The sequence below is a fragment of the Bos taurus genome, chromosome 13 (genome assembly GCF_002263795.3).
Source record: "Bos taurus isolate L1 Dominette 01449 registration number 42190680 breed Hereford chromosome 13, ARS-UCD2.0, whole genome shotgun sequence".
In the NCBI taxonomy this organism is placed as follows: Eukaryota; Metazoa; Chordata; class Mammalia; order Artiodactyla; family Bovidae; genus Bos; species Bos taurus.
In genome coordinates, this window is record NC_037340.1 from 29,792,543 (window position 1) to 29,813,056 (window position 20,514).

The 20,514-nt window shown below is 41.9% G+C and overlaps 1 protein-coding gene across 3 annotated transcripts in view; it reads right to left on the bottom strand.

The window, feature by feature from the left end:
• Nucleotides 1-20,514, bottom strand: part of FAM171A1 (family with sequence similarity 171 member A1) — a 132,213-nt gene that overhangs the window by 10,945 nt on the left and 100,754 nt on the right. For 2 of the 3 annotated variants that reach the window (XM_025000718.2, XM_025000719.2), the window contains one exon: nucleotides 17,974-18,150. In XM_025000718.2, the coding sequence (XP_024856486.1) occupies nucleotides 17,974-18,150 (177 nt within the window). 3 annotated transcript variants of the gene reach the window in all.

Here is a 20,514-nt window from a genome sequence, read left to right on the forward strand (position 1 = left end):
GAGATTTTTGTACTCGTGAATGGGAAGCCGGTGCCTGGAATGGAGGCAGGACAGACCAACCTCTGCAGAGTCTCTTTTGTTGAGTGGGTTATGTGACTGCTGGACCTGCAGCCAGGGTACAAAGAGTGAGGACTTTCCGTTCCTGTGGGCACCTCAGCGCTGCTCAGACAGATCAGGGGACGATCCATGCATGCCACCTTCATGCATGTGGCCATTGCCCAGGGAGGGTGGCTGACTGTGCAGTGGGTGTCAGGAGCAGGCGAGCTGGTGGCTACTTGTGTCTCTGTGCTGACGGAGCGCTGTGCTGTGCCAACTACGGAGGCTGCATGTGTGTGAAGGTGGGAGAGCCGTTCTCTGGCATCACCGGAGGAATGAAATCCCACGGTACTAAAATTTCTAGATCATCAGCTTCCAAATTGTTTTTAAAGCATTTGAACTCTTTCTCTTTAATTGAATCTTTGTATTAAGACAATTAAGAAATTAGTATATAAAACAGATAAACAGATAAAAGACAAGCTTCTCTGCAAACAGATGGCGAGAACTCCCCCACTCTACAACCCCCGGGACATCTCCCAAACATGGTTTGGGAGTTATTCTTTCATAGAACTTGGGTCAGATTTGCCAAAGTTTGAAAAGGCAGTTTTCTATAATTCTAAAAAGTGTCATTTACTCCTGCCTCATAAAGTAGAATATAATTTTGATTTTTTCATGGTAATTCAGGGTTATTGTTATGATCAACTGATGCTGGTCCTTAAATATTGATGCCCTTAGGTCCCTACGGAGGAACAAAGTTGTTTGCTCTAATACTAAACAGTTTCAACCCTGGCTGTGTTTTTCTTCCTTCTCCCACTTCCTCCCTCCCCTTCCTTCCCCTGCCCTTCCTATGGGCTTTTACCAGCTCTTCTCTCTCACCGCCACCAACTCCCATATCCCCACCAGGGAACCAGATAACCTGCTACATGAAGACTGCATCTAGAATAAAGTCCACAGGTAGCCACGTGACGGATGAACCCAGACGTGGAACTGAGATACTGTGAATCCAAGTTTACTACTTGGTTTCTTCAACACACACTCGCAGATCAGTTTTCGTCTGAATTCTCTAGAGTGAAACCTCATACAAGGGAAAGATTCAGAGATCCTTTCAAGGAGAAAGACTTTAGTTACCTATACAGCTGGCAAGGTTTGTGGGTATAAGCACCATGAGGTCTTTACTTGGAAGCTGCACTGAACCACAATGCTGATTACACACAGTAATTGACAGGCTCAGAAAGATACCCCTTGCATTTAGCTTATAAGGTCTGATGGGATCTCTTAGCAATCACCAGGGGTGCCACTTTCTTGCTTGGTTACCAAGCAGGAATGAAACCAGCCTTTATTTGCAAAATATAAAGAAGAGTTCAAATTTTAAACAAATAGCGATTCAAAGGGAAAAGAACTCTAAAATGTGAAAAAAGAGCTCCAAACATAATGTCTCATTAGAATATGACTGACAGGGTTCTGATTTTCCTTGCTTTTCCTGACTGGCCCACTTATTCTGCCTGGACGCCTCTATTTTATCTGCTGCACAAGCTCATCTCAGCATTTGGTAACAAGCAGAAAAGACTGTTAGGAGGAGCACTATTGGTTTTGAAAAGGAAACTGTAAGTGAACAACCTGCCCTTGTAATAGATGACACATTGCAGCTGGCAGCCTGCACCTCAGCCAATATACAGAGAAAGACTCTTACAATGGGACTTGTGACCATGTCACACCTTGGGACACTGGGCAGATGAAAGTCCAGCACGATCAAGGACCAACTGACAGCATGGACAATTTGCCTTTCCTAAGATAACGCCTAGTGTGAATTCCAGCTCTGCCGCTCGAGGAGGGTCCAGCTAGGGACAGGTAGTCTCTGGTGGCTGCTTCACAATTCCTTTGTCACATAAACAATAAACGCTTCATCACTTAAGCACTTGTAGTTGAGGATTCTACCAACATGCACAGCTAATGTATTCTTTTTTTTTTTTTTTAAGTCTGTATTGAATTTGTTATAATATTGTTTTATGTTTTGGTTTTTTGGCCGTGAAGCATGTGAGATCTTAACTTCAAGACCAGGGATTGGACACACACCCCCTGCACTGGAAGGTACACTCTTAACTACTGGACTGCCGGGGAATTCCCCTAACATATTCTAATTGATGCTTTTTTTTTTTTTTTTTTTTTTGTGAAAGAGGCTGCAGTGATTTTGACTAGGCCTATAAGCTGGGATGCGAAGAAATGTCACAGCCATGCAGAAAATACATCTCAAAAAAGTTTTATCAATTTAAAGGTGAATGTTCACTGTGAAATAGAATGCTTCTATTCCTACAACTTAACTGTTCACCATGAACTATCTGGAAACATTCATGGCAAGAGGTGAGAACACATACATGCATGACACATGCATGAACTTGGATGGTAGGAACCTCTTCTGTCCTGCCCTTCAGCTGTTGGCTTTGGCCGATGACCATCTCCTCACTTAGGCTGTGGTGACTTCCGGTGAATAATGGATATCGTGGGCATTCACATGTTTGAGGGCAGACTTCCTAAGAGAGATATACTGCTCAGGTCCAGAGTGAGTGCTTATTACTATTACTACTGATAACCATAGCCCGCTTCTCGCCCCCACTCCCCCACCCCCCGCTTCCAAGTATGTTGCATTTCTCTAGAAACCAGAACAAACTTACTTCCCAGGATTTCCATCTGCATTATCTTAAGCCATAACCTCTACTGCATTTTCCTACCAGCTGTACAATTAGAAGTGTCAAAGTCTGAGTCTGTTTTATCACATCCTTTAACAAAACCTTAGTGGGATGAGATCATCCAGAAAAACCAGAAAAGTCCACCAGCCCTTAAGTCACATTCATCGGTACGGCAGAAATAGCGACACTGCCTATTTTTATGACACTGTGGAGCAGCCTTCTTTTTTTCCAAATTAAAGTCTATGCCTTTGAATAGTATGTTCCCTTTCTTAGAATTATTTTTCCATGAACTCTGTGAGGAGGATACATTCCTTGTCAATTACACTGCAAAGTATTTGTTTACCTGGTGGTAAATTATCTAACCATGCTAGTTGAGAGCAATGGAACTGAAGAGTGAAAGTCATATACAGATGGTTGGATTCCTGTAGCTTCAGGCAAGTACATTTTGGACCGGTTTAAAGAAGAATAAAATTAACGGTAACTCACTATAACCAACGACCTTCTGTTCAAAGCATAAAATCACAGGTATAATGAATAATTAGAAATTAAAACAAGAAGGGCATCTGTATTCAGCTATAACATGTTCCCTGGGTATTTTTAGGGCATATTTTGAGGAATAGATTCTTAAAAATAAATTTGATCCAAGCAACTGATTTTTTTTTTCTCCTTTAAACTTTAGCTGAGTGATCACAAGGCTTACTGAAACAAATTTTAGGAGACGGCAGTAATGGGAAACTGTAAAGCTTCTGGCAAGGAGGGCTAGACAAAGTGTATGCCTTAAATAGGTAGCCAGAAGTATTAGCATGCATAATAGCATTAATAAAATTTAATGAGAGAATTTTCAATTTACAATAGGTATATATAAATTCCCAGAAAGTAGTATCAGAGTGGAGGCTAATTAAGCCCATATGGGGAGAAATTTTGTTCATTACCCACTAAATCTAACATTCATCTTGCAATTACATGTCAGATGGGGCTAGGTGAGGTACACAGTCCAGGATTTAGGAGGCATGGCCACTTATCTTCAGCATTAGAAGACTCATTCAAAACGAAGGGTGGCAGAAGAGAGTGAGGCGACAAGCATCTGGACAGATGTGGTAAGATGCTCCCAACCAGCGCTTTGTTCAAGAGGTTGGTATAGTGGAGATTTTGTTCAAATGCAGAGTCTGATTCAGTGGGTCTTGGAGCAAATCGTGAGATTTTGGAGTTTGAATATACCCCCTGTCCAAGGATCACTCTCTGAGTAGCAAAGCTCCACATTATTTGTACTTTTGTGGGTGTGGTGAATCTTTCAGAAAACCCTAGAACCATTTCCTACAATGTTGCCGGGGTGCATCAGCTGGGTGGCCAGTACGTGAAGCAACTTCAGAAATATTTCTAATATATTTCATGAATAATCTAGTCACTTGTCAGACGGCCGATTGGAAGTTGACACACATCTGAGTTCACTCCATAGGCTGCAGTGCATGAAGGCTTAGTGCCTCCAAGTGAACTGGTTGCTGTAGGTGTGGCCAAATTGGTTCCAATCTGGTGACCTCTGTGTTGACCATTTTTTTCTGCCCAGAATGTTCTTGCCCCCCAAGACAGTCCCATGTTAGGTTCCTATGTGTCCTGGCATCTCAGCTCAAATAGCACTCCTCCAAAGCCTCTGTCCAGCCAATCATTCTCCCTGACATCACCCTGCTTAAATTAAATTGTCCTACAGCACTTACTTAATGCCAACAAAGTAAACTGGTTCATTGTCTCCTCCATTCAGAACAAAAACTTCATAATTACAGGTGCCTTCCTTGACTTGTTTTGTCATTCAGTTCAGTTCAGTCACTCAATCGTCTCTGACTCTTTGTGACCCCGTGGACTGCAACATGCCAGGCCTCCCTGTCCATCACTAACTCCTGGAGTTTACTCAAACTCATGTCCATTGAGCTGGTGATGCCATCCAACCATCCCATTCTCTGTTGTCCCCTTCTCATCCAGTTTTCAATCTTTCCCAGCATCAGGGTCTTTTCCAATGAGCTTTGCATCAGGTGGCCAAAGTATTGGAGTTTCAGTTCAGCATCAGTCCTTCTAATGAATATTCAGGACTGATTTCCTTTAGGATTGACTGGTTGGATCTACTTTCAGTCAAGGGACTCTCAAGAGTCTTCTCCAATACCACAGCTCAAAAGCATCAATTCTTCAGTGCTCAGCTTTCTTTACAGTCCAACTCTCACATCTATACATAACTACTGGAAAAACCATAGCCTTGACTAGACAGACCTTTGCTGGCAAAGTAATGCCTCTGCTTTTTAATAGGCTGTCTAGGTTGGTCACAACTTTTCTTCCAAGGAGTAAGCATCTTTTAATTTCATGGCTGCATTTTTTCTCACCAAAAGCCTAGAACTGAGTAAAGTCTGGCACAAAGATGTTCACTATCTATTTGCTGTAATGAGTGAATTGTTCATTTTTTTAAAAAGAGAAGCCAAGAACAGAATTCCCCAGGAAATCTTTCAATATTTAAATGTTGGCAGCAAATTAAAACAAAACAAACAAATAAATGCCCCCAAATCAACTGTATGGGCCAAACAAAATATCTGGGAATGGATAGTTGCTCTGCATCCCCAGATCCAGTCCATTATTCTGTTAAGCCACATTAAGTCTTGGCATAGAAGGAGGAATGCACCAAAATCTGATATTCTAGAACAGGAAGAGGATTTAAAGCCTGAAGGAAATTGTGTTTTGAATCTCCCCTTCTCCATTCCTAGGATAACATACATGTGTACCAGGTACTTCCCCGTGCTGGATTTCAGCTTCTTTCTGATTAAGAAAGAATGTAGGGTTGCTATGAAAACAGTGATGAAAAATGTTGATTTATGGTCCTACCTGTTTTACTAATGAATGAGCTCAGCTGAGAATGAGTAGACAATGAAAGAAAAACCAAACTACTTTCCCCAAATGGTCCTATATTTCTTCCCCTCCAATTTAGGTATATTTCAAACTGCTTATATGAAATGGCAAGTTGTAATGCAGGGATCGAACCCATGTCTCCTGCACTGGCAGGTGGATTCTTAACCACTGGACCACCAGGGAAGTCCTGGGTATTCAATTTAAAGATACTAAGGCTTCACTGTACTTGTACATCTTGTCTGTCTCCCTTATATCATGCTTTACACAAAACACACAAACTAAATATAGGCTGAATTAGAACAATGATGATTATAATAATTATTAGTACTTACAGAACACTTTACCCAGTACTACGCACCACTGTAAGGGTTCTCCATTCTCAACAATTTTATGAGATGGGAAATGATAACTATTATTCCCATTTTACAGATGAGAAAACTGAGGCCCTGAGAGATTAATGGACTTGCTCAAGATCCAGAGGAGCCAGTGTTTACATCCAAGCTGTCTCAATTGCTGGGCTACAGCCTGCCTGTATTCGATACACTCTTGCCAAATGCTGTACAACCAGTGCAACATCCTGACCTATGAAAATGAATTTTACCTCTTAATTTCTCATTTCAGTGGAGACCACTGAAAACTGAAACTATTTTTAAAAAAATACTTGGTTTTAAAATAAATGATGGCAGCTTTGCCTTCCTAATTATTTTTCACCCAGGCCAATCTCAGAACGAGTATATTAATAATAGATGCAGTGCTTCAAATCCAGGCCAAAGGACAGCAAAGCAAGAAGGTTCTGAGGATCTCAGGTAGTAGGGAGAATACACACCTGCCATAGATAATCCACAAAGTAATTATTTTATAAGTGGTAATTAAGAGTTGACTACAACTTAAGACATTTTCTTTCAGGAGGAACATACTGATCTATATACACTCTGAGGCCACAAAGTGGGCAGCCATCATTTGTAAAACTTGCCAAAAATTGTTTCCATTCAACACCAGCATGAAAAGTTCTCCTATATAAATGGACCCTTTAGGAAAATTAAGTCTCTAAGGATAGGATTTTGAAACAAAGTGGACCTGAGCTATATATGGCTATAATTTAGCTAAAGTGATGGTATTGTTTTCTAAACTGTCTCATTTTCTTGTTGTTGTTGGGGGGGCTGGCTACAAACACAAAAGGCTTAACAATTTTTAGGAATGGACTGATAGTACAAGAGTGTTTTTTGAGTTGCTAGGCAACATCAGGAAACAAATGTCCATGTTCTGAGATCACTCAGCATTCGGTCTCCCTGTGGGCAGTGCATGTGTTCCACGGCCAGACTCCGTTCCACTCGGGCAACAGGAGTAGAACACCCCAACTGTGATGCTGATGATCTGCAGCAGCCAAAAGACACCAATCTGTGTCTCAAAAGCAGGTCACATTTTGCTGGCCACCTGGCAGCTGAGGTCTCTGGCCCAAGTTTTTGCTGGACTGGCATAATTTATCCAGATTAAGTCCTACACTTTTAACGGTTCTTTTCTGTTATTTCACTTCAATTAGCTTTCTCTGCAGGTAAATTATCTCCCCCCCACCACACTATATATCTAAGGGAAGCCTGATTCACTGGTATGGACAATTTTTTAAAAACTGAAGTACAGTGGATCTACAATGTTGTGCCAATCTCTGCTGCACAGCAAAGTAACTCAGTTTTACACATGTGCACATTATATCTGAGAATACAGAGACTCTTTTCCTGAGAATTATTTCTTTGTTTCTAAGAGATCACCTTCATTGTGAGAAGACCCATTTCAGGTGATCTTTCTCAAGGATATACTGACATTGTACTTCAGCAGGTAAGTTTGCTTCTTTCTTTGTTTAATTCCCTTAACTATTGAGTCTGGTCATTTTGGAAAAAAAAATTATAAAGATGATATGCATGGTTCTAAAGTTAGCATCACAGATGTAAATACATACTTAACTTTTAGAAACATGAATTCCTTTCTTTTGTTCTAACTTTTGCCCACACAATGCCCTATGGCTCATTCTTGTCATTCAGTCACTACACCTGTCTGGCAATTTGTCACCTGCTATGTAAGAGGCATGGCTCACGGTATATACAGAAAAAGACACACCAGTAATATTTTCATTTTCTTGAAGTGACAAATAGAATATAGTGTTTTAAGAACTCCCATCCTTTTCTCCCCTTGAGAAACAATGAAATGTAACAAAATCCTAGATCTGTACTTTAAATCAAGCTCCATTGTCAGGGATAGGCTGGCCATGACTTACCTAAAAGGGCTAGTTCGATGAGCGACAGCATCAACAGTAAAGCTCACCATCTATGCAGAGACGAACCCACTACCGGCCAATTATGAGCGAGTATCGCTGAATGCCTGATACGTATGCGCCATACATGATAAGAAGCTGGTTCAGTAACCAGCATTTCTATAGCAACGCACACCGCTCTGCAGGCTGCGTTCTGGGAAGGCAGTTAAAACTGGATTCTGCAATGTAGCTTCACTTGGAATCTGCTTTGATTTTTGTCACCTCATTAGAATGAAAGTATTCAAACCAAGTAACCCAAGTTATTATGAAACAGCAGCAACTTATCATAGAGAGGATCTTAAATCATGATTTCTCGGCCACGCAAGGTCAGTCGGTCACTTTCAATTCAAACCACTGACCTGGTTTGCTTATTCATAAGTGACCGTTCCCCAGGGCATCGAATCAGATTGCAGTCTGACCACCTGGGACATGGGGCAGCCATCTGCTGTCCCAGTTACGAGCTAAAGAGAGGAAATGCTATAAAAACAAGCCAGCACACCATCTTTTACTGTCCCGAAAGTCTTGGCTAAGATGCATTCACCATGACCGACAAAACTGCATTTGTCCTACTGGGGAAGAAAAGCAGCTTCTTTCAAAGGTCAAACTGGCCCCTGCACATTCCTGATGAGGTCACTGTATCCCATTCCCTCAGACACACTTGCATACTCAGGCCCCAGGTCCTGGCACTATACTGCTTTGCAAAAGAGACAGCATCATCAGAAGATCACGGGTTAAAGAAATCTGCTAATTCGTCAAAGGAAAAGACGTACATCACTGAATAGAGGCCCCACCTTGTACCGTAAATCAAATGGCATTTTAACAGGGCAGCTGCAGCAAGATCGGCACTGCCAGGAAATGCGGCAAAAGTTTTGACTCTAATGTGTGCAAGTCAGGCTTTTAAAAAAAATCTTTTTTCCTGAGAGTCCACACCACTATCAACCAATTCATACTGTTGTAACAGTTTAAGCAAAACCCAGCTTTACTTCTGTTCTAGGAGACCATTTATCTATTAGGTCACCCTTGTTTGAACATGTGGGTTAAAATACGGAGATGATAATTTTTTTAATGGGAAATTCTTTGCCTGTTCCAAAACAAAATAAAAAACCAAAAAAAACCAACTGTCATTCAAGAAAAAGAAAACTGTGAAAAACAGTAGCACCAAATCAAATCCACTCTAATGGTATTGGGAAGGGAGTATCTCTAATATATGCCAGAGAGCATGTGGAGAAAAGGGAACCCTCCCACACTCTTGGTGGAAATGTAAGTTGGTGCAGCCACTATAGAGAACAGTATGGAGGTTCCTTAAAAAACTAAAAATAGAGCTACCCCATGATCCAGCATTCTTACTCCTGGACATATATCCAGAGAAAACCAAAATTCGAAAAAAATATGGACCCCAATGTTCACTGCAGCACGATTCACAATAGCCAAGACTTGGAAGCAACCTAGATGCCCAACAAGAGATGAATGGATAAAGATGTGGTTCAAATATACAACAGAATATTATTCGGCCATAAAAAAGAATGAAATAATGCCATTTGCACCAACATGGAAGGATCTAGAGATTATCATACTAAGGTCAAGTAAGTGAGACAAAGACAAATTATCATATTATATCACTTATATGTGGAATCTAAAAAAAAAAAGAAAGTAGGTACCTCTACCATTTCTCTCATGAGTAAACTTTCAGTTATCCAGCAGTCAGGAATGGAAGTAATTGAATTAGCATTAAAATGTATATTGCCCTATAACCAAGGTGTTATCACTAAGCATCGGCTGTCATTCAGGGTAAAGTGCTGGAAGGCTGCCTGGATAACAGGAAGTACACACTGACTGAATCAGGCACCCTGTTTGGCCCTGCAGATGGAGAATACACTTGCATTTTAATAATAAGTGGTCAGAGCTCCCCTATGGAATGCATCTTAGATCAGGTGTCACAAACTTTTTCTGTAACAGTCCAGATAGCAAATATTTTTCACTTTGTGGGAACAGCTCTGTTGGTGCAGGAAAAGCTCTCACAGACCTAACATGAACAAAGATGGCATGGTTGTGTTCTAATGTCTTACTCCACTTGGGCTGCTGTAACAAAATTAACTGGATGGCTTATAAACAACAGTAATGCACTTCTTCATTCTAGAGGAAGCCAAGTCCAAGATCAAGGTGCTGGCTGATTCAGCTCTGGTGAGAGCTGGTTTCATTGGTTCACAGAGGTGCCTTTTCATTGTGTCCTCACATGCCATGTCCTCACATGTGGAAAGGCCAAGGGAGCCCTCTGGGGCCCCTTTCATAAGGTGACTAATCCCATTCATGGGGGCTGCGCCCTCATGACCTCCAAAGGCTAATACCATCATCACTTTGGGCATTAGGATTCTAACATATGAATTTGGGGAGAACACAAACATTCAGTCCATAGCACTCAATAGAATTTCATTCAGGGATGCTTAGATTTCATATAATTTTCATGTGTCATTAGATGCTCCCTTCTGATTCTTTCTTCAAACATTTAAAAGTGTAAAAACCATTCTAAGCTTTCAGGCCATAGTTTGTTGACCCTTATTTAAATGAGAAATTCTTAATGGATTCACAAGTTACTAGTTCTGGCTGTTAAACACTTTGAAATTCAAGTACTTTGATTTACCTGAAAAGTATATCAATTAAAGTGTTAAACTGGTTTGAAATGCTAATTGCATTTGAATCAATCATAAATAGTAGATAATTAGTAAATAGTGCTACATGCTTAATACGTGTTCCTATTTTTTTCCCCTGATCTTATAATATTCTTGGAACTTTTCATTTAACTGCAATAATTTAATTTCTACTTAAATAATGACATTATGGATTATATATAATAGTAGAAACACCCTTATGAAATATGTAGGCTTCTGTTGAGCTTAGTAAGTTAAAGAACATATGATTTCTTTGAAATGTCCATCCAAAACTTTAAAGACAAAGTTTTCAGAAAACTTGTTCTGATTCATTTGATCACTTTTGAATGACTTTCCAAATGTTGCCTTTTCAAACAATCTGTTGGAGCCTGGAATTCGACAGTTACAATTTTCACTGTATGGGCTAAGTGAAAAAGACCATTTAAGTGGAACTAGATCAACCATACAATGAAGATTCTCAATGACAGAAGGCTCAACGCCATCGAGAATATTTCCAGAGAGGAAGTAGAGAATTGGATAACTTACTTTTTAGAGGCTTCATGACAATGCACATTTCTTTGTTTTCACTGATTTCTACAGTGTATTAGTTTCCTTTTGCTCCTGTAATAAACAACCACAAACTCAGGGGCTTAAAACGACACAAGTGGGTATTCTCTTATATCTAGAGATCAGAAGCCTGAAATCGGTTTCACTGGGCTTAAGTCAGAGGATCAGTAGGGCTGGTTCTTTCTGGAGACTGACGGAAGAATCCGTTTCAGTTTCTTGTTTCCAGCTTCTCATGGCTGCTTCTGTTCCTTGGCTTGAGGTCCCATTCTCCTTTTCAAAGCGCATCCCTCCAATTTCTGCTTCCATCATTATGTCACCATCTCTGATTCCTCCTGCATCTTGCTTATAAGGACTGTTGTGATTACAGTGGATCCATGAGGATAATCCAGCAGAATTTCCCCATCTCAAGATTCTCAACTGAATCACATTGGCAAAGTCCTTGTACCATATCAAGTCATATTCACAGAGTCCAGGGGTTAGGATGTGGAACTTTTTGGGGGAGGGGGCAATTTTCCAGTCTACCACAGACATCAAACAAAAAAAATTTAAATAAGCTTTTGATCTTTGTGATCTGTATACAAAATAAACTAATGAGAGCAAGGATGCTGCTTCTACAGACCTGTGCCATATTGTTATGATGAATCTGTGTATGACTCCCTAGCGAAAGCATCACTGTATTAGGAATACAGCCTTTTATACCCCCACCTTATTTATCTATATTCAAATATATCCATTCAAAAATGAAGAGGCAGGAAGGAGTAGAAGAAGCACAGCAGCAGGGATAGAAGCTCTAGGGTGGAGAAAATGCAATACAACTGTTCTCTCTCCAGACAACCACTCAAAGCATCATTCTTTAAACATATAGATACAGGTCTAAACATATACAGATATAGATATATAGATATGTAAAGGTAAATTCTATGTATAGAATCATCTTTTACCAATGTTATAATATCTTAAACTGCTCTAAATCTTAAAATATCTAAATGCTGCTCATCTGATTCAATCATTCAGCAAACATTTTAGCTGGGTGCCTTGCAAGTGCCAGGGACTGTTCTGGATCATGAGGATTCAGAGATAAGGAAGACTCAATGAGGACACGGATAATGACTGAGACACTGTAAGGCCATGTTCTTACAGACTTCTAGTGCCACCGCTAAATGGACAACATGCTTAGGAGGGACCAAATTATTGGTCGGAGGATGGAGAAGGTAATTTGAGAGGAGAGACTCTGCTCGTGCAATCATGCAGTGTGACAAGTGATGAGGGGGACCAGGTACATCCAGGGAAGAGCACACAATTGGGTGTGGGAGCAGTGGAGGGTGTGCAGGAGACAGTGGCCGAAAGTGAGCTGGAAAGCTGGGTGGGGACAGCTCTGAAGACATCTGTGTGCCGTGCTGAGTGTGGACAGCCTCATGATGAGTAGCTCTGAGATGCTCTAACAGGGCAAAGGGTCTGTGGTTCTGACAGACAGCCCAGTGGCAACCCAGAAGCCCTGGTAGAGGGAAGGAGAGTGGCAGACAGGTAGACAGCTACAGGAACTGGTCAGAAAGAAGGCAGAGTCTGTACCCAGACAGAGGTTAATGAAGGAGATGAGAAGGTAGGTTGAAGAAACGCTGATCTGACATCAGCACGATCTTGCAAAGGACCAGACATGGCTGCCAGTGGTGCAGGGAGGTGAAGCAAAAGAATAAATGAGCGGGGGTGAACGTCCCTCTGGGCTGTCGATGCAGGGGGGCCTGGTTTGATCCCTGGTCAGGGAGCTAGATCCCACATGCTGCAAAGAAGATTCTGCCTGCTGCAACTAAGACCTGGAACAGCCAAATAAATAAATATTTAAAAAAAGAATAAATGTGGGGTAACTACTGGTGTGTGGTACCCTTAACAAAGAGAGGAAACACAGAAATGAACAGGCATAAAGGCAGAAGCATGCCTGTCTGTTACAGGCACATGAATCTGAGTTTCCTGAAGGATACCTAAAGGCAGATGTCTAATAGACAGTCAGGAACACAGATCAGAGAGCAGACTTAGGTGGATGGGTGGCTGTGCGAGTATGAGAAGTCAGAGGATACAGCCCCAGTGACTGCATATAAAGTGAATTAGGAGCTGGGCCCAGGGCAGAGCCCATATGGCAGGAGAGGAGGGCCCTGGGGGACACTGAGTCAGAGAGCCAAGGGAGGTGGGCCTTCCTGTCTAGAGAAAAGAAACCCTCTAATGCTTCAGAGACATAAACGGGATGAAGAGGTCACTTGATTCCACAATCAGGCAGCTGCTTCTGAGTATCACGACTGTGGTTTCAGGAGACTGGGAGACAGAAGCAGGATTGAAGTGAGTGAGAAGTGGCAGCAGCATGTGGACAACAATCCTTCAAGAAATCTGGGCTAACTAGGACTTCCCCGGTGGTCCAGTGGTTGAGAACCTGCCTTGCAATGCAGAGGATGCGGGTTCAATCTCTGGTCAGGGAACTAGGATCCCACATGCTGTGGAGCAACTACTGAGCCCATGCCCCTAGCTACTGAGCCCGTGCGCTGCAACCAGAGTCTGTGTGCCACAGTGAAAAATCCCACACGACACAACAAGAATCCTTCATGCTGTAACTAAGACCCAATACTGCCAAATATGTAAATAAATAAAAACTGAGCTAACAAGAATCTGGAAAGAAGTGGTCTGGATGTCATGGTTCGAGAAACCCTTCTGCAGAGTGCTAAAGAAACCCTTATCTTTGTTTACTGAATAAACTCTTAAGGTGTACTATGTACCAGGCACTGAACTAAGCTTCTTACAAATATTAACTCATTATTCCCTGGGGAGGTTAACTTGATACGTCAAATTAATTAGGTCACAGCACTCAGATATTTGATCAAACATGCCTGGAGGTTGCTGTGAAGGTATTTTTAAGATGAAATTAACATTTAATTCAGTAGATTTAAATCCACTGATTGAGTAGATTATGCTTCCTGTAGGTGGGCCTCATCTAACTAGTTGAAGGCCTTAAGAAAAACGTGGACCTCCCCCAGGCAAGGGGAAATTCTGCCAGCATATGGCCTTTTGGACTCAAATTGCAGCCTTAGTGTTTCTCTGGGTCTCCAGTCTGCCAGCCCATCCTTCAGATTTTGAACTTGCCAGCCTCTTCAAGTGTATCAGCCAGTTTCATAAAAGAAATCTCTCTCCCTCACAGAGACACACACAGACACAGACACACACACACAGGCACACACATAACACACCCACCCACACACCCACATCCTATTGGTTCTGTTTCTCTGGAGTACTCTGACAAATAAAGACACTCTCCATAACATTAGGTACTATTCTATGACCCAGAGAGGTTATGTAACTTGGCCAGGATCACACAGCCAATAGCTAGCAGAATCGAAATTCTAATCCGTTGTGTCTCAGAGTCCTTGCTCTTAACCACACACTCTACTTTGGAGCACTGCCTTGACGTGTTGGGGACCAACCCGGGTGGACAATGTGAGAAGGAGAATATACAAGGGACGAAGAGCCTCAGGCAAAATGCATGCTGTACAAGTGAGGAAACAGGACAGGTGGTTGGCCTGGGCAGGGCCTCAGAGTTTCCCAAATGGCAGATCCAGGGCTTCAGGAGGCAAAACGCAAGCTTTCCCCTCTCCTTCTACTTTCTGTCCCTGCTTCATCATCCACATCCTTTCCTCCCTACAGAACTCCTGTCTTCCTCAGGGGTTCCCTCAAGTTGCTTTCTCATGGGAGCCCAGGACTCCTTACATCCTGACCAGGAACATGTGACTCAAAGAGTCACCAAGCCATGCAGAATGCACACCAATGACAAAGTGCCCACATGACCCAGTGCCACATGTCCATGTGTGAGGATGATCCTTCTAACAAGTTTGGTGCATCTGGTAAAGCCATGGAATTCAACACAAATAACTATGCAGTCTGTTAGTAATTGTTTGGAAAATTAAACAAAACCAACGTAAAACAAACCACATCCCCTGCAAACTCCAGAAAGCCCAACAAGCATTTAATTCCAAATATAAATTCATAGAACTAGAATTTGACTACTCAAAGAATTCAGTTCAGTTCAGTTCAGTTCAGTCGCTCAGTAGTGTCTGACTCTTTGCGACCCCATGAATCACAACACGCCAGGCCTCCCTGTCCATCACCAACTCCCGGAGTTCACTCATGTGCATCGGGTAGGTGATGCCATCCAGCCATCTCATCCTCTGTTGTCCCCTTTTCCTCCTGCCCCCAATCCCTCCCAGCATCAGAGTCTTTTCCAATGAGTCAACTCTTCACATGAGGTGGCCAAGGTATTGGAGTTTCAGCTTTAGCATCATTCCTTCCAAAGAACACCCAGGGCTGATCTCCTCTAGAATGGACTGGTTGGATCTCCTTGCAGTCCAAGGGACTCTCAAGAGTCTTCTCCAACACCACAGTTCAAAAGCATCAATTCTTCGGTGCTCAGCTTTCTTCACAGTCCAACTCTCACATCTATACACGACCACTGGAAAAACCATAGCCTTGACTAGACGATTAGGTGTCTTTGAAAATACATTTGATACCAAAAATCTCCCAAGAATTTGTATGCATGGTCTAACAATTTAAAACTCTGAATTACGTTATCTGAAAACTTGTCTTTTCAAGTTTTACTTTCATGGGATTGAGAAACCAGTGGGGGTATAAGGTCCATTGTGTTGTCAAAATCCTAAACACAAGCATGTACTCCTTCCTGTAATCTTACTACAAAAGTCAACTGTAAAACTTTCTGGAGGAAAAGTCGTAAATACATATTAAAATCGTTAGAGTTTTGTACTTTTTGAAGTCAGCAAATCTTCTTTTAAAATTTTATCCTAGGGAAATAATCATGGCCATATACAAAGATTTAGCTACGAAGACATTTATCCCAGGACTGGTAAGAATAGTAACTTTTTTTTTCTAATTGTAGGAGATTGAGCAACTGAATTATGACATAAATATACAAGGGTATACTATGCAATATTAATATTGACATTGCAGAATAACCGTTGCTATGGAATAATAATACCAGGGAAAGATGTTCATGATAACAAATGCTTTTTAAAGGCAAGTTCCCACTCCAGTACTCTTGCCTGGAAAATCCCATGGACGGAGGAGCCTGGTAGGCTGCAGTCCATGGGGTCGCTAAGAGTCGGACACGACTGAGTGACTTCACTTTCACTTTTCTCTTTCATGCATTGGAGAAGGAAATGGCAACCCACTCTAGTGTTCTTGCCTGGAGAATCCCAGGGACAGGGGAGCCTGGTGGGCTGCCCTCTGTGGGGTCACACAGAGTCGGACACAACTGAAGCAACTTAGCATAGAACAGTACATAGCATATAATCCCCTTCATGTTAAATATGTATTTTTGGAAGGCAGCCTCTAAGAGGGCCCATGATGTCTACTCCTGCTGTCCATCCACCTGTGTGGTGTTCCCTGCATTGGAACAGCACTGGGCTCTGTGACCACCTGCATATGGAAAGAAGGAGGAAGAGGCCACTTTGACCTTTGATGACAAAAGACCTAAGTCGCCTAATGGTGACTTTCATTTTGCTCCTTTGCCCCTTTGTTTGCTGTTGTTATTGTTTAGTTGTGTCCAACTCTTTTGTGACCCCATGGACTATAGCCCTTCAGGCTCCTCTGTCCATGGGATTTCCCAGGCAAGAATACTGGAGTGGGTGGCCATGCCTTTCTCCAGGAGATCTTCCCTACCCAGGATCGAACCAATGTCTCCTACACTGGCAGGTGGATTCTTTACCACCGAGCCTCCTGAAATCTTGTACTTTTTGTTTGTCAATTTCTCTTGGGTCACTTGCTCCACAGCTCAGTGGAACCACGCTGTCATGGTGTGAGTGGCCCTGTGGGGATGCCCACGTGGTAAGGCATTGAAGCCTCTGGCCACCAGCCAGTGAGGATCTGATGCCTGAAAGCACACTGGTAGCCCCTGCTGGATCCTGAGAGGAGCTGGCTGACAGCCTGACTGCATCCTTGCTCAAGATCTGACTCAGAACCACCCAGCTCGATTGTGCCTGGGTTCCTGACTCTGGGATCCTGACTCCCTGAAATGGTGATGTTCACTGTGGTGTAAAGCTGCTGAGTTTTAGGGTCGGCTGTTATGCCGCAAGAGATAACCAATATACACATGCATAGTGCAATGGCTGGAAGGAAATGCAGGCTCATCTCCAACATACTGTGGGTTCAGATCCAGGCCTATTGCACTATATTAAACATAAGGAGAGTCACAAGAATTTTTGGTTTCCCAGTGCGTTAAAGGTTCTGTTACACTATACTTTAGTCAATTAAGTATGAAACAGCATTATGCCTAAAAAAGCTAATGTATCTATTTAAATTAAGAAATACTTTATTGTGAAAAATGCTTACCATCATCTGACAATACACAGTTGCCACAAATGTTCAATTTGTAAAAAATGCAGTATCTACAAAGTGCAATAAAGCGAAGTCTGCTTGTAATCTAAAATACGGTTAGTAGGTTTCTCTAGGTGATTTTTAGTTTCTTTTTTGTATAATATTGGCAATGTTGTCTTCCTTTTTCAGAACACAGAAAAAAGAAAACCATAAGACCAAGAGAGATTATGGGATCTTCTAAAGAATAAAAGGATAAAAGATTAGGAGAGGCAATTCAAGTCTAATAACCTTTAAAGATTCTTAAGCAAATTAGCTTAAGTGTGGAAAAAAAAAAAAAAAAGGTGTAAGCCTTACCCACCAGAAACCATGCAAAGTGCTGTGAGCAGCAGCATTCAATAACTTCAAGGAAAAGAGACTAGCACAGGCTTCTTAAAATGGAAATCGAACAGTAATGAAGTCCACTAGCCGATCGTTGGCACGGGAGTTTGCTTACCCAGTTTCTGGTCAAACCGCCACGCCGTAACATAGGCATTGTGCCTCAGACTGCTCTGTGTGGCCAGGGGCACGGTGACATAAATGGGGCCATCCACCAGCACCCGCGTTCCATCACTGCTGAGCAAGTGGACGCTGACGGCTGTGACAGGGGTTAGGTCGTACCTGGTGCTGTTTCCTGGAAGCAAGAGGCAGTCTCCATCACATGCACACACAGGACCCAGGTGGGGCTGCAGAAACTGTTTACAGAAAAATGTAACGGCTAACATCTACAAGGATTGGGCCTCCTACAAACCAGGGACTGCATTCAGCATCTTATATGCACAATCCTCACCATGACATCCTAAGGTAGGTAAAAATCCCCATTTTACACATAAACACACTGAGGCTCAGAGATGGGAGTCATGGAAACAGGTCCATGATAGACATTAGTGTGTGGTAGGGCTGAGATCCAAGTTCGGGTCTGTCCATTCTAACCACTGTCCTGTGCTTTCAAAAGGAGTTTCAAAATGGAAGGGGGACTGTCTGTATTGGGAGAGAAGGCATGTGTGTGAAACCCTGAAATCAACTTCTCTACAAAGCGAGCCCTGTACACATGTTAATTACTTGGCAGATCACCACATTGGAACCAAATGTTTTAAATCAGAGACTGCTTTTAAAAAATAAAAAAAAAGAATGAATTTCTTCAAGGAGTACTTCAAAATATTAACTTCTACTAAAAGGACACTATTGAAAACTTGCACTTGAAATATTTATGAGTTATTTTGGTTGCCATTGTTATTTTGATCTGTTTAAAAGGAATTTAATATACCAATTATTCTACATTAGAGGCCTTTTCTCCAAGCCAATGGTTTAATGACTATCTACTTTACAGATAAATTGGGGAATGCTTATGAAAGCGGTATTATATTTATACACTTAAGGGATCCATTTGAGAAGAATTTTTCTCCAGTGAAATATAATATATCATACAAAATGTATTCGGTCATAATTTAAAATCTTCCCTTGAATACAATGAAAACACACTGACAGAAAAATTTAAGCTACATTAGAACATAATTTATTGGGTTTCTTATTAAGCTCCTTATATACCTATCTACTTATCAATTAACTACCTGAGTTAATGCAAACCTCCAGTTAGGACTAAATTTAAACATTTAAAACCAATCTAGTGAATTTGAGAGTTTCACCAACCAGTGGTAGCTAACCTCTTTGCAGAGAAATTTCTATACAGCTAATGTTAGCACTTCGGAGAAGGCAATGGCAACCCACTCCAGTACTCTTGCCTGGAAAATCCCATGGACTGAGGGGCCTGGTAGGCTGCAGTCCATGGGGTCGCTAGGAGTCGGACACGACTGAGCGACTTCACTTTATTTTCTCACTTTCATGCATTGGAGAAGGAAATGGCAACCCACTCTAGTGTTCTTGCCTGGAGAATCCCAGGGATGGGGGGCCTGGTGGGCTGCCGTCTCTGGGGTCGCACAGAGTCGGACATGACTGAAGCGACTTAGCAGCAGTAGCAGCAGTAATGTTAGCACTACCTTTTATGATTCACATCTATCTCTGTTTTCCATTGAAGAAAAAGGGATGGAGATAAGGATTTTATCAAAAGGTCCACATCGGAAGCATAGATTCAAGTTCTGAAATCTTTTAACCTGACCATTTCATTGTAGGGTGAAGAGAACCAAAACCCAGAATTCACCATCTTTTTTTATCACAACATCCTGTGGACAGAGGACCTAAATGTATCCATTGCCCAAAGGCAACACAGCAGCCAAGCCAGATCTCTCTAGGCTCTGCTGAACTCTCCGGATGAGACAGGACTTAAAGACAGATTAAGTGACCTGACTTTATATAAGCAACTTACAGATAACGTTTTCAGTTAGGTAATGCTGCTTCTTTAAAAAAAAAAAAATTAAAAAGTTTTTTTTGGATGTGGACCATTTTAAAAGTCTTTATTGAATTTGTTACAATATTGCTTCTGTTTTGTTTTTTTTAATTGCTTTGTTTGTTTGGCTTTTTGGCCATGAGGCATGTAGGATCTTAGCTCCCTGATCAGGGGTCGAACCACACCCCCTGCATTGGAAGATGAAGTCTTAACCACTGGACCACCAGGGAAGTCCCCAAGGCTGCTTCTTTCATTAAAACGCCAGGCAGGAAGTCTAACCCCGGAAGCAGCAGGTAGAGCAGAAAAGTACTCCACTCTCACCCTCCATCCTTTCCTTACACTTAACACTGCCTCTTGACTCTTAGAAATGGCATCCCTGTTGTCCCTACTCATCCCCTTTTGAGTCTTCATTTCGTATAATCTTGCACATCCCTGGCCCAGGAAGCCCTAGTCCCAGAACCAGATCTGCTACCAACTAATTATGTGGCCTCCCCCAAGTTATTTCACTCTTCTGGGGTCTGTTGCTCTGAGCTGCAAAACTAAGGAGGTTGGACTAGATGCTTTCTTATGAATCTATAGAAAGAAACAAACTGTACTACAAACATTCAAAGTAAGAACAGCACTGAAGAAAGAAGCATATTCATTTAAAGCAAT